Source organism: Pantherophis guttatus, chromosome 3 (genome assembly GCF_059756535.1).
Source record: "Pantherophis guttatus breed Tessera chromosome 3, ASM5975653v1, whole genome shotgun sequence".
Taxonomy (NCBI): Eukaryota; Metazoa; Chordata; class Lepidosauria; order Squamata; family Colubridae; genus Pantherophis; species Pantherophis guttatus.
In genome coordinates, this window is record NC_142065.1 from 161,701,081 (window position 1) to 161,716,237 (window position 15,157).

The 15,157-nt window shown below is 36.2% G+C and overlaps 1 protein-coding gene across 1 annotated transcript; it reads right to left on the reverse strand.

The window, feature by feature from the left end:
* Nucleotides 1-11,238: 11,238 nt before the first annotated feature.
* MC5R (melanocortin 5 receptor) lies at nt 11,239-14,635 on the reverse strand. The gene is made up of 2 exons (XM_034429396.3): nt 14,409-14,635; nt 11,239-13,708 (listed from the first exon to the last, which is right to left on the reverse strand). The coding sequence occupies exon 2, from the start codon at nt 13,606-13,608 to the stop codon at nt 12,631-12,633; it is 978 nt and encodes a 325-aa protein (XP_034285287.1). The 5' UTR covers nt 13,609-13,708; nt 14,409-14,635; the 3' UTR covers nt 11,239-12,630.
* Nucleotides 14,636-15,157: the final 522 nt, after the last annotated feature.

The following is a 15,157-nucleotide window of genomic DNA, read 5'->3' on the forward strand; positions in this document are numbered from 1 at the left end:
TCTATTGTCCATTCATATTTTAGAAAGACATATGTACCTAACCATTATTTGAGGTTGAGACCAGATACAGCAGAAAGAAAATAAAAAGGCTGTAAGTTCTGTATTATATTCCTCAGAGATAAATAAAATTCTTTCAACTGTATCTGTGGGTGAAAAAATATAATGGAAAGGTCAGTAAACTGCTATTTGCTTTCCTGCAGATTACGGGCTATGAAAGTATTTACTAAATTGCTATCAGGCCATTTATTACAGTGCTCCTCAGAAATTACTTTTCTAACACCACAGAGTATAGATTTTTATAGAGCATGGACAGCGATTCATTATAACAACATCCAGTTTGTACCTCAAAATTCAGGCATTATTCTTTTATGTACCATGACCATCATTTGTGAAGTTCTTCAGCAATTGTTGACCATGCCTCATAGACTGCATAATTAAATTGTGTCTACACAGAGTTCTGGAAACTCTCCTTATGGACTACTCCGAGTAATTAACCTCTGCCTGCTTTGAAGCAGAAGTACACCAATCAAAGTAATTAATCAATTGGCAAACATTTCAATTAGTTAAATGTAAGCATCCATTGTGGAAAACATCTGCTGGTTGAGTAAAGGTGTATGCATTCCAATGCTTATGTACAATAGACTACTCTCTGTATTGCTTTCTGGGATAAATATATTCTTTTGGTTGCTCTTGCCTGGTTCACCTGGGGAAAAATGACAGTTTTATATTGGCTGAGCCAAAAACAAATGTAAAATCAGGAAAGAGAGCACAATCTTTTGAAAAGAGGACTGCATGTAAGAGACAATGCTTTGTATAAAAGAAAGCTCTTATGCAGCTTTTTGAGAGTGAGATTACAGAGACTGGAAAGGAACTCTATTGGTTGAGTTTCAGGAATTGGTATTTTCAATTTATTAAGAATTTCCTTCTCCAAAGTAAAAGGTCATTAATCTTTTATTATACCTATCCAATAAAAGAATAGTTTATCCAATCCAATTGTGAGTAGCAATTCAAAATCTATTACATTGATTTGGCGGTAAAAACTAAATTTAGAATTTGCTGTCTGCACTCAATGAAAATCCATTCTTAATAGTTTCAGAAATTTGTATTTAAAAAAATATGTCTGTATTAGATAAACACACCTTTATCAAAAGACACATTTCCACCACAAGGATCTACACTTGTTTGTGAGAGCAAATTTTGTTTTAATTCCAAGGGTTCTGTCACATAAATGTATAAAGTATAATAAGGTAACAGCTCCTAACTGAGAAATTATACACCCATGAGTAATATTGAGGTTTTGAAGATTTTTAGCAAAGAAGTCTTCCAAGCTAATAGGCTAACAACTTCCAGTTTGAGAGGTTTTGTTTTCATTGGGATCAAAAATTGTTTTCCAAATCAATTAAACAACTAGTCCCTTTCTTTTTCTTTCTTTCTTTCTTTCTTTCTTTCTTTCTTTCTTTTTTTGGTCTTTCCTTCAAATGTTGGCCTATGTGTTAAAGATGGTGGGTCCTACTGGAGTGAGGTTTTTAATGCCAAAAGAGCTGGCTATCTTGAGGTTCCTTGAACCATTAATGTCAAATGTCTTGGTAAGCTTTACTGTGATGATACTTTCTAGATGCAATTTTAGATGAATAAGATTTGCCTTCTATTATGTTGCAAATTGGAGGCAATCACTGAAGTAACATTATCTGAAATCATAAGATCAATATTCAGGCAATGAAGTTATCTTTAGCACCTTTCTTTCTTTCTTTCCTTCTTTCCTTTCTGCTTGGACTGATTTGAGTTTGTTATTAACAAAAATACATGTTTAATTACGTCATCAAGCTCTAAATGAATGGATTATCTCCTGTGAAACTTCCCTGAACCCTTCTAATTAATCTTACCAAGATATTTCATGGAAATCATCACTATATTTTTCTTTCAAAACTCTGAACAGTATTCAAACACAATATGTCATCTACTGAGAATAAGCTGTGTCGATATTAGCAATTGGTGTGATTGCAGTAGACACTTCTTTAATTCACATAATTGTCCTATTCCCTGTAAAGCCATCAATAGAGAAGTACAGTACTATCTACTTTTTCACAGATTTGACTATTATAAGAATAGTTACATAAAAGAGTGCAGAATGACAAGATTTTCAGTGATTGGAAGAACTAATGTTAATAGGTCAATGCACTAATGACATTTTCCCTAGCACATGCTTGACATTTTTTTTAAGTCCTTTCACTTTTTTTTTTTAATGGGTTATGCTGTATAATCAATGCCAGCTCTAAGTTTCTGGGCACTGCAAGATTTCTTAAGAAATTGACATGATTACAAGCCAGTGCTTTCTTTAGATGGGTCCCTATCTGTCCAGAAAAAAGGCAAGAAGAAATGTGGATTGTAGAGACCATCCTGGGAGTTGAGAAAGAGTGAGACAGTAAAACATCACTAGTTTGACTACTAGAAAATACAGTAGGTGTTTCCTGAGAGACCATATCAAACCTGATGCTCTTTTTCCGAGAATGCCCATAATATTCTATCAAAATTTCCAAATGGGCAAAAGGCTGCAGAGACTTCAGAGAGACTGAAATTGTTTATAGTTAATTGTTTATATTAAGAGGTATAATGTGGGATAAAATGAAAAGGTAATGGCATTATGCAAATACAGAGGCGTTGCTCGGTACGGACTCTGTATGGAATCTCATGTTGGACACTGAAGAGGATGCTAAGCAAGTTACAAATTGGACAGGGCAGCAAGGTCATTCATGTTGGCCTCATACCATTTGTTCTTGTTTGGAAACCCATCTCACCACCTCAGCTGCAGCCCTTTTATCTCTTGAGGACTCAGAGAACCAAACCATAAGGAGGACACAAAACCAAAGCAGTTTTAGGACACTGAATCGAACAGAACAGAAATCTGAATCAATGTATATATCCTGCTAAAAGTATTTTTGAAATATGGCTGTTTATTCTCTGTTTCAACACATCTAGTACAGAGGAGTCTATAAGTAATTGATTGTAGTATCAACTTTAAATTCTGATTTCATTCATCTGAGTGTGAACTAGCTCTTCCCAATGACCCCAATCAAGCAGTCTTTTGAATCACAATGACAGGTTACTCACATGCAAACAAATATAAGCAGAATGCCTCTTCAGCATAGCCTTAATAGAACGCGGCCAGCAAAGGAAGATATTGTTTCTGGATGCAATTCAAGACACTGGTTTCATCTTTAAAACCCTACATCTGTGATGGCAAACCTATGGCTTCGTTGAGAGATTGCCCCAGACAACTCCAGAGGCCACTTTTACACCAACAGCAGCTGGCCTTAGGGTGGGGGAAAATCCCCACAGGTGGCACGCATAGCCATATCAGTGGGCATGCCAGCTCAGCTCCGGTGCGCATGTGCATGCCGGCCAGCTGATTTTTGGGCCTTCTGGGCCCACCAGAAGTAGAGAAACAGGCTGTTTCCTGCCTCTGGAAGGCCTGGGATGGGTGGGGAAGGCCTGTTTTTCTTTCTCACCTGGCTCCAGATCCTCTCTATGCATCTGGGAAGGGCGAAAACAGCCTTCCCCAGGTCCTCTGGAGGCCCAAAACGGCCCGTTTCCCAACTTCCGGTTGGACAGGAAGTGATGTTTTTTGCTGTCCCCAGCCTCCAGAGACTCCTAGAGAGGCTCTGGAAGCTGGGTACAGCAAAAAAGTCATTTCTTGTCCAACCGGAAATTGGGAAACGAACCATTTTGGGCCTCTGGAGGACCTCCGAGGGGGTGGGGAAGGCTGTTTTTGCCCTCCCCAGATGCATAGAGAGGATCTGAAGCTAGGTGAGAAAGAAAAATGGGCCTACTGGGCCATCGCATGCCAGGAGCGGGGGGGAAGGGGGGTCACACGTGCATGTGTGGGGCAGGACACATAGAATTATGGGCACCCATGCGCATGAACCTCCCCCGCCCCCCTCCTGGCAAAAAGGTTAGCCATCACTGCCCTACATGGCTTGGGACCGGGTTGCCTAAGAGTTACCTTCTAAAATTCTGTCTAGAAAGGCACATGGACTTGTCTACATAATTACTTCTAAACATAAAAGGCCAAAAAAGCAGAATTGTAGCTTTTTCAGCTGATGGTCTTGCTTCTAAGTAGCCATGCAGGGAGAAGCATATAACCGATGTATATATAAAAGCATATGTATTGTAACTGATGCTCTTTATTTTTTTTCTTTTTCTATATACACTTTAATTTTGGTACCATGAAAACTCTAATGTCCTCAAGGCTTTTCCATAATAAAATAATTAATTGTATCACTCATTTGGTTGGCTCTGTATCAACATAGTGCTTGAGACAGTGGGAATTTGCACAGATGCAGGGAGGAAAGAAAAGGAAAAGTGTTGAAATAATCATGTCCCTATTTCTGATTCTGAAGTGTTGGCAACTATATTGTAACATGTTGTCAAACCTTTAAATTGATCAGACTAAATCCCATTAGCCTCACAAAGAGTTTCCGTAGCCAAGTGTGCTGTCTTTGAAATCCAGGTATTAAATAGGAAATCAAAATGATTATCCAGCTTTGTAAATATCACCCCAGAAATTAGGATACAAAATAATGAATTGTACCAAGAAGAAAGCAAATTCCTGTTGAAAGTTGGGGAAAATGGCTTCATTAGTTTCACAATTAAATCAGTTACTCAGAAGTGACTGACCTCTTTTTGCTGGACGTGGTCAAACAAAAGCGAGATAGCCATCCATGCACACATGCTCGCTGTTACATAAGCATATTTAACTTAAAAGCAGATGCATTTAAACATCCCAGCCTTCTTCTAAATTTTATATTTTTTAATGCTGTTGTTATATTTTAATGTTTTATTGTACACCATCCAGAATGCCTCTCTGCAGGAGATGGATAGTTCAAAGATATGAAAAATAAATACTATTTGGGAATGATGATGTCAGGATGCATGTGTTATTTTGATCTCATTATAGTTTGTTACAGATTTTATTGTATTTGGATGTTTCTTTATGGAGTCCTGCAGGGACAGCAGATTGGTCTTAAAGTCTTTCATTATACTTTCAAAATACATGATTTCATTGGTATTATATCCATCCGGGAGCACATGACAATGCACACAGCTCTTCCTCCAAATCCTTTCCTGCAACCTCCCTGTGAGTTGTGCTAAAGGAGAATGAGCAGCCCTAAGTCAGTCAAGAAAACTTCATGACTGGGAGTGGACTTCATAATAGTACCTATAGTACTTATGTTACCTATAGTAAGCTATATGCTATGTATTGACTCACACAGGGGGAGCAGCATTAAAAATGGATGAAACGTTGCATTTTGCTCTGATCTGTAATTTTTTACCTGTAATAAAAATAGGCTACTCTTCATGGCATTGATTCCTATCAATATGTACATTACTGATCAAAGAATGCAGCAGCATGAGCATCGGATCAACTTTCTTTATTTTAATATTATTTTTGAAACACTAATATACTGATAGTCGACACATTCTTTGTGCACATGAGTGTTCCCGAGAAGTGAGAATCTGACCTGAACAATGATTAGTGAAAGAGATTTTATAGCTATAACAGAAAGCATATTTATTTACAAGGCGTAAACATCAACATACACAAAGCCTAGCATCAAGCTACCTTTGTATATTATGCAGAAGAGTTCTGTGTATGTACGTGTGCACACACACCTACAAAGAAAAGGAAGCAGCCTCACTTTAGCAATCTTCAGACAAAGAGTAGGCACAATAGTAGAAATAGAAAGTACACAAAGTAAATTCTTAACATTCTATTTTCTCCCTACTGTACTGTCCTCTTATGGTCGATAAAGTGGTACCAAAGTACATTGAATTTAACCCTTCAATATGATGTAGCTAAATATATTACAAACTACCAATTTATTATTTTGCTTAAACAAGAGTATTAACCAGAAATATCAAGCGGTTTCTTTATCTGTAGTTTATTTCCAAAATTCAGAATCTGTTTGTGTTTAGCTTTTTAATTTATCCTTAGAATCTTGAATTACCTGCAAAAATGTAGAAGTCCCTGGTCAAAATCTAAGTTTCAATGAATACATAAGTAAATAAAAGCTAATGTAACTGCTGCATGATAAAAAACAAAGTTACACATGACATATTTCTGCAAATGTGAATGCATCCTTTATGTATTGGCATCTGTTTATTAATTCAAAATAAGAAAATGATGAATATGGTGTAGATGTTTGAACATGCTTCCAGTTGGTGTAGTGATATTTTGGCATATGTAAAATTTTAAAAAGACCCAAAATGGTAATTAACTTGTTAGGCCTATAATTAGTCAGATGAAGATAATTTCACAGGTGAACAAATTCTCTGACCCTTCTAATCTCTCAGGTTGTGATTATTATTCTGTCTGCTTTCAACCACTGTGGACTCCTCTAAGCAGCTGTCAGAGCATTTGAACGTGAAGTTAATTAACTCTCACACAACAAGGAAAGGTTATAAAAGAAATTCTCTAATTGTTCCCAACTAGGCATTTAAATTGTGATAAGCATTCTTAAAAACTGAAGTTACTTGAAACAGCTTGAGTCAGAGCAAGATCTATACCACTGGTGTCAAACTCGTGGCGTCACATTGCCATCACATGATGTATTGTGACACTTTTCCCCTTCATGGAGCTGGGGTGGGCGTGGCCTGCACCCGTGGGCCACCAGTTTGACACCCCTGATGTATGCCATCAAGAAAAATATCTGTTAGAGTTGGTGAAACCTGCTTAGATCTGAATCCATTGTTTTCTTCCAACACCCTGATGAAAAATTTAGCTGAGATTAGGGTAGCTGGTCGCAGATCTACAAGGCAGCATTGCATACCCAACAATCTACATAGGAAAATTTCAGACACAAACTTTTTAACAACCTCATCACAGGTCATCATTTAAGTCCCACAAATATCACTTTGATAAGCCTGAAATGTTTTGGGATAAAGTACTGTAGACTTATAAAGCAAAAATTAAATTGATGACCTCTGCAAAAGATCATCAATTTTTTTGGAGACAAAAAAAGTAGCATTCAACGAGTAGAATATTTTAAAATTTTGATGGGGCTCTATTATGTTGGTGGTTATGTGGCAGTCAATAACATTAAAAGCATTTTGTATGGGTGCAAAAACTACATGATTTCAACTAAATACCAACATATTCTCAAAGCTAATCTTCTAGTCCGGGGGTGTCAAACTTGCATCATCAGGTTGTCGTCATATGACGTATTGTGACTTTTTTCCTCTTTATTAAAATGGGGGTGGGGGTGGCTAGTGCATGACGCATCCAGCCCACAGGCAACAAGTTTCACACCCCTGTTCTACTCAGAGAAGGAACTGAAGCTGGAAAGAGGCTAAATAGTTCAGCAATACGCAATCTAAAACCTACTTCCAAATCAGCCTTGAAATACTTACAGGAAGAAAAGGAGAGGTTTGTAAATGGCCTTTGTAGATCCCAGTTGCAAATAACATTTGTGAGGAAATCTCAAACAGTGAAGCTTTTAGAAAGTATAAGTAGTCCTTGACTTACAACTGTTCCTTTAGTGACCGTTCAAAGTTAGATCACTGAAAAATGTGACTTATGATTGTTTTCCACACTTATGACCATTGCAGCATCCCCATGGTCACTTGGTGAAAATTTGGATGCTGGCACCTGGTTCATATTTATGACAGTTGCTATGTCCCGGGGTCATGTGACCTTCAGGGCCTTTTGTGACCTTCTGAAAGCAAAATCAATGGGGAAGCCAGATTTGCTCAACAACCCTGTTAGTAACTTAGCAACTGCAATAATTCACTTAACAACTGTGGCAAGAAAGGTAGGGGGAATGGGAAGAAATTCACTTAACAACTGTCTCACTTAGCGACAGAAATTTTGGGCTCAGTTGTGGTCATAAGACGAGGCTTACTTGTACTTCAGACACTCCTTGCTTACTGATCACTCATTCAGCAGCCATTCGAACTTATAACAATGTGGAACATGTGGTATTTACGACTACTCCTTGTGGTTTTGGCTATTGCAGTACCCCTGCAGTCACATGATTATAATCTGGGCATTTGGCAACTGGCTCACACTTACAATGGTTAAAGGAACCCATGATCACCATTTGCAAACCCCCCCCGCCGCCAGCTTCCCACAAGCAAAGTCAATGAGGAAGACGGTAGAAGGTTATAAATGGCAACCATGTGACATCCTCACTTAACAACCCACAGTGATTCACTTAACAGCAACTGGAAGTGCTGGAAGTGCTATTGCTAACTGGTGTTGTCACATGACATTGTTTTTACAACCACATCACTTAGCAATGATAATTCTGGTCCCAATTGCCAGCATTAATTGAGGACTACCCCTAACTAAAAATAGTATCCCAGATTCTGCTTTCTATATTTGCATTTTTTTTAATTGTGAAGTCGTTAAGAAGTCAAGTGCACGTAAATAGTGAATCTGCATTCAAAACTGCAAGAAAATTTTGCATTTAAGATTTAGGCAGGGAGTGTTCTGTTCATTTAGGGATTCGGTAAAGCATACAGTTTGACCAGGAGTACCTATATTTCCATGTGTTTAAGTTCTATTGTTATTGTTAACCAATCTTTGGTCAATTTATACTTTCTGATTTCTAATTTGTTATGTGATTTTTAATAATTATTTCTTTGTATTCAGGAATGAAACCCAAAATCAATGGATCCATTTACCGCATGTATTTAAATTGAACCAAGAAAGTTTGAAATTTTACTCCTCACAGACATTTTACTAAAATTTGAAAATGAAATTTTAAAAACTTGTTTACCAGTGACTTTAAGAGGAGCCATCCTTGATCAGGCAAAATAATGCAAATCAGAAGTAATTCCATTCCAATTATTTTAATTATTAGCTCAAATGCCTGCATGTTTATTTCAAGTAAAATTCCAAAAAAATTAACCAACATACATTCAGCAAATTTATACAGCTTCACATTTCCCATGTGGCAATTCCAATTTACAACATAGTCCATATCACATGAAAATTGAATAGCCTTTGAGTATGCATGGTTTCCTTTTACAACAACTCAAATAATGCCTTCTGTTTGAGACATTACTGTATTATTATAAATTCTTCAATCTTCATCCTATAATGAAATTTACTACAACACAAAGTATTTATTTGCATAGCAGTATATAATTTCCTTTTCAGAGTAGGGCTTGAGATAATGCAATCATTTCAATAAGAGTTACATTTCAACAAAACAAGACTATTCAAAATCCTTCATTAAGTCAGTAATTGGATATGGTAATCTATTTAAAAGCAAACTGAATCTGAAGAATCACTTATAGCAGCTTTTCCTAGGCAAATAAGTTGGAACTGCTATTCCTCAAATTTCCAGCCATGCTGAACATTGTAGGATAATTCTGCTTTTATGGGAATGTATTTCATTCATAATCTTGGGGTACCATCGGGAAAAAAAATAATATTATTACATATGGTCTTAAGGCTGAAAATATGAATAGACTGTAATCCACCTGCTTCTATTGCATTTCAGTATCACAAACACATTAGGAGATATACAGTACATAAAAAGTTACTGAATCTGAGTGAACCTATATATGTTATATATACTGTTAAAACATTGTATTTCTTTGCTCATTTAAGTACAATTAAATTTTTAATTGTACTTTTTGGTAATACTTCGTTCATATTTTTTGTTTTCAACCAAATGTTTCATTGAAAGGAGATTTGAATAAAACAGTTTCCAATAAGAACTTCTGTAGAGTTGCAAAACTTTCTTCTAAATTTACCTTACCTTTCTGCATTAAAACTAAAAGAATATTTCAAATGCAAATTATAAAATAGGTAATTTGTTACATTAAAATTTATAATCAGAAAAATATCTTACAGATGTATTACATTTCCTACAGGACTTGGTGTATTTTCAACAAAAAATGGAATCATAGACTTGGGTGACCCTCTATCGTATATTGCCCTCTGCTTAGAATAGGAACCAGAATTAAAACAGACCAATGTATTATCAGGGACTGGTTTGGACAAAACTCAACAGCACTTTTTCATGCGGCTCTTGATAAAAATAGGATTGCCAACATGATCATCAACGTCTGATGTCAGATATGGCACAAGAAGAAGAAGAATGTATTAATGTCTAGCTGCTGTTTGAACATGACCAGTGAAGGCATTCATTTATTGTCATATTATCCCATATTTAATTAGCTTGCTAATTAGTGTCTTGGAATACTATAACCAACATGTGTTATAGCTACACATTCCCACAACCTACTAAGCAATTATTAGATAACACTTATTTTCCATGCCAACATCTGGCAATTACTACATTGTTTTTAAGGAAAAACATTTGTGACTTATTCTACAATAAGTGTATTAATTCTACAAGTTGTTGATCCACATTTTTCTGAAATGACATCCAAGGATAACAGTGGAACTTGCTGTACATTTCTTAGAAGAAAATAGAACTTATTTCTGAACATTGACCTTGGAACAACTGCAAATCTAGCAACATCCTAGTCAGTTAAGCTGACTGTGAAATGCATGCTGATGAATAGGAAAATGGATTTTAAAATTGTCTTCCTTGAGCAATTAAAAATCTGGGATATTAATCCAGCCAACATTAAATCCAATCAAATTTGTTACCGAAATCACCATGTGTTTAATTTTATCACTGAAATCAGTAGAACTATAAAAATGCTTCACTTTAATCATAACGTAGATATTCTAAATGTGACATTATATCAAATTTATATTTCGCTGCTCCCTCCCACATGCTGGGATAGACCAGGTGTCTCGATAGAAAAACACTGTATGTATATGTATATGTATATGTATATGTATATGTATATGTATATGTGTATGTGTATGTGTATGTGTATGTGTATGTGTATGTGTGTGTATGTGTATATGTATATGTATATGTATATGTATATGTATATGTATATGTGTATGTGTATGTGTATGTGTATGTGTATGTGTATGTATGTGTATATGTATATGTATATGTATATGTATATGTATATGTATATGTATATGTATATGTTTTTAGGGGAAACAATATAAATCATGCTTGGATCTCAGCATCATTCAGACTTCGCCATCATCTCCAATAAAATGTATAGTTTTTGCAATCAAAGACTTGCTTCCAATGTTAGCACTTTTCCCAATATAGTCTACTTCCCTTTCTGATTTTGGCACACTTCATATCTATCTCTGTTTCTAGTGTATGTATAAAGTTGGACAAAGTTCAACACTTTGTATATTCAAAATATCTTTATTTTCAAAGAAAATCAATTCATTTTTGTAAATGCTGGCTCAAGAAGCCCACATTCAAATTAATAGGAAATGCACACTTAAAAGTAGTAGGTCGTCATTGGGCCAAGTATGCTTAAATTGACTGTTGAATGATAAATAAAAGGTGCATCTTATTTTAGCACAATTATAAATTGTTGCTTTTAAAAATAGTAGTAATAATAGGGATTTACCACGAATAAACAGCAGCATCTAAATAATCTGATGTTCCTTGCTAAAGCAATGAAGAAGCTTTAAGATGCCTCAATTGACTTTGATGAATTCTGTCCTATGCTGTCTATCCCAGACATATGACATAGCACTTAGCAATAGCACTTAGATTTATATACTGCTTCACGGTGCTTTACAGCCCTCTCTAGGCAGTTTACAGAGTCAGCATATTGCCCCCAACAATCTGGGTCCTCATTTTACCAACCTCTGAAGGATGGAAGGCTGAGTCAACCTTGAGTCGGTCAAGATCAAACTCATGGCAGTGAGCTGAATTAGCCTGCTATACTGCATTCTAACCACTGCGCCATCAGGGTTCATTCAGGAGAAACAGCAGTATAGCAGCAATGGGTGTAAATACATACAATCAAGCCAAAGACCACTGACCACCTGCAGCATTCATTCCCATTTAACCCTCACTATTCAATTAAGACACACCTATCCTATAAATATCAGAGGGCAAGTTATTCTTAGCTATTTTTCAAAGAAAAAGAAAAGGACACAATAGAAGAGATATCAGTAAATATGAAATAATTTATATGACCCATAGTCATAGAGTTAGGTATCTTTAAAAATGTTAAACAAATATTAAATTATTGTACTTACATTGAGTAATCTATTGTGCTTTTCTTAATACTTTGGCTTCTTTTCCCATGAATAACTGAGTTCTTTATAAATTATATGCAAATTGCATTTGTACATAGAGTTCAGCAAAGACATTTTGTGATTCTTAAGTATTGGTTGTTTAAAAGACTTATCTGGATTGCTAGCAGTACAAAGACAATTTACTCTATATACCCACCAAACCAAACAACTGTTTGCATCTTTATAAATAATTAACACATACCATATTCATGCTTGCTCAAGGAAGATAAAATCATCCAAAAATGGCAATACAAACACGAAAAAAATGCTCGTTTCCCACACAGACTGTCAACAAGGATCACAAGTTAGAAGTGTAGCAGTTCATAAGGAACAAGATAAAATCAATAATTTAGTTTGTAAACTAACAATCCTATGCATGTTTACTCACAAATAAGCATCACTGAATGAGCTTTCAGGTAACTGCATTTAGGCTAAGTGTTATTTCTCAAAAGTTCTTACAGTATGGGATCCATATCTGTTTTCTAATACTTGCTGGGTAATCCACAGACCATGTTTATGCTATAGCAGCATATGATCTCCTTAAAAGTCTTCCACATTTCCTGGCTCCGAAAAGCATAGATCAAGGGATCAATCACTGAATTGCACATTATGAGAATGAGGTACATGTTGAAATGAGACATGAAGCAAACACAGTAGAGATTCTGAGGGCAGGAGATCATCAGGATGAGGTGGAGGAAAAAGGGAGCCCAGCATACAATGAAGATGCCCAGTAGTATTGTCAAAGTGATAGCTCCTTTCATGCTAGTCCTTTGATGGACAGAATTATATCCTGGCAAAGCTGCTATCCTCTTAACATGAGTACGAGCCAAAAGAAACATGTGTATATAGAGAGAAACCATGAGAAACAACATTATGAAAAACATTGTGATGAGACACATGATTACGTACTTTGATTCATAATAAAGGATGAAGATGATTCCACAGCCAGTGCAGAAAATCCATATGCATGCAATGATGAGTCCCGATCTTCTCACAGTCATGATATTATGATAACGGAGGGCATAAAAGATGGTGATGTACCTGTCAACGGCGATAGCTAGCAAACTGCACATGGAAGCCACCACAGATATGCAGATCATTGAATCAAAAACATTATCTATGTGACGTACAAAAACATCTTCGATAATAAGATGCCTGTTGTTTAGCAAATATATAGTTATCGTCTCCCAGGCATTTGACACACTGACCAACATGTCAGCAACTGCTAAGCTACATACAAAGAAATACATAGGAGAATGTAAGTTCTTATTCTTAAATATGGCACAGATGACAAGGATGTTTTCAAGAAGGCTTACAATGCCAAGCATGAGAAATACTTCAGCTGCTATAACCACCTGGTCACATGTTGATGGATTGGTCCCGGTGCTGGGAATGGCCAAATTGTTCCCAAGAGCAGTGAAGTTAGAGTCTAACGTGTTGGGATGGTTGGACAAATTCATCTCTGTTAGCAATTATGCCTTTTTTAAGATGGTCTTTTCCATCTGAGAGGCTTGTCAGAACATAACCTTGGAAAGGCAATTTCCAGAAATGCGGAAGTTCCTGCAAAGAGAAGGACCAAAAGTAATCTGATACCAAGAGAGGAAGTAGAATCTCAAGACATTGTTTCTGAGCTTAAGGTTAGGAAGAAAGGAATAAATATGGAATACAAGAATCCAAAGGCAATGATGGTGATCAATATATCTCCCACTCGTCTATCCCCCCAAAAAAAGATTTCCTTCCTTTCCCCTAAATCCAACTACTTTCAACTGATGGATGGTTTTTTTTTATGGATCTGAGGAAATATTAATATGCTAACATTGCTAGATTAGCAAATAATACTGCATAATGGATCAGCCTCGCTATTCTAAATTATACACAGCGTGATTTTCTTTTTAATTGTCTACTAAACCATAAAGCAAAAGGTTTAAATATTTTCCTCGATCTTTCAGTCTATGAAAGAATGATACTTGTATGTCAGCTTCCTCGCAGCATATCTTTTAATAATATATTGATATTCAAATGTGTATTATATAGCTTTTCTTATTCTTTAACACAATGCATCAGTTTCATCAGAATTTTAGCCTCACTATGGATGTTTGAGCTCAAATTTCTTTGACACAGCAGCAATATTATCAAAAACAGCGCAGACCATTCAGGTTGACAACATATTTATATTCTTAGTCTAAGCAATAATATTCAAAGAATCCCAGTATTCCCCAAAGGCTTAATTTGCGAGTAGATAAGAATTTTAGCTATTTACCAAGTCCTGTTATTTGTTCTGATCCTGTTTCTCTTCAGATTTCGTATGTTTTCATCAGGATGTCAGAAGTTTCTCTTGCCCTGTTTCTTACATCATCAAAGCTTCTTAGGTTATTTGCAGGTGTAAGTGCCATGTCAAGAGAAATGCATATCCAAAAGGACAGGGCTGCTGCTGTTATAAATTAGTTACTGAGGTCCTCCTTTTTATAGTCTCAAGAGTAAAATGATTTCAATGCTTCAGCTCCTCCTATACTCCTCCTTTCACCTAACTTCGCAAAGACTTCCCAAAGATGCAGACTTGAATGCTTAGTGCCACCTCATGGCAGCTACTGGTGATGCACCCCCTTCTTCTCCCAGGCCTGCTTTGTTATTAGAAAGCATCCCTATAATATTGTTCCCATTTTTCCTATCCCGAACTGTAAACATTTTTTTTTAATGAACTGGGTTTTCTGTTTTTAAAAACAGCCTTTCTCATATATACTCTGCAGGGGTTTAATCTGAATCAGAGATCTCAAACCTTTAGATCTAGCATGTTTGACAGCATCGAGGCACTTTTCTGACATCACATAACAGAGTGTCAGCTTCTGAGCATACACAAGATGCCTCCTGATCAACCTCAGTGCAGGCTGAGCTTTGTTTGCTGTCTTTAATAAGGAAAACCCTGGAATTTAGCATATATTAATGACTAAGCTAGAGTGCTCCAATTTTACTACGCTGATCTGATGCTGCGTTGGAGTGGACCATGTACAA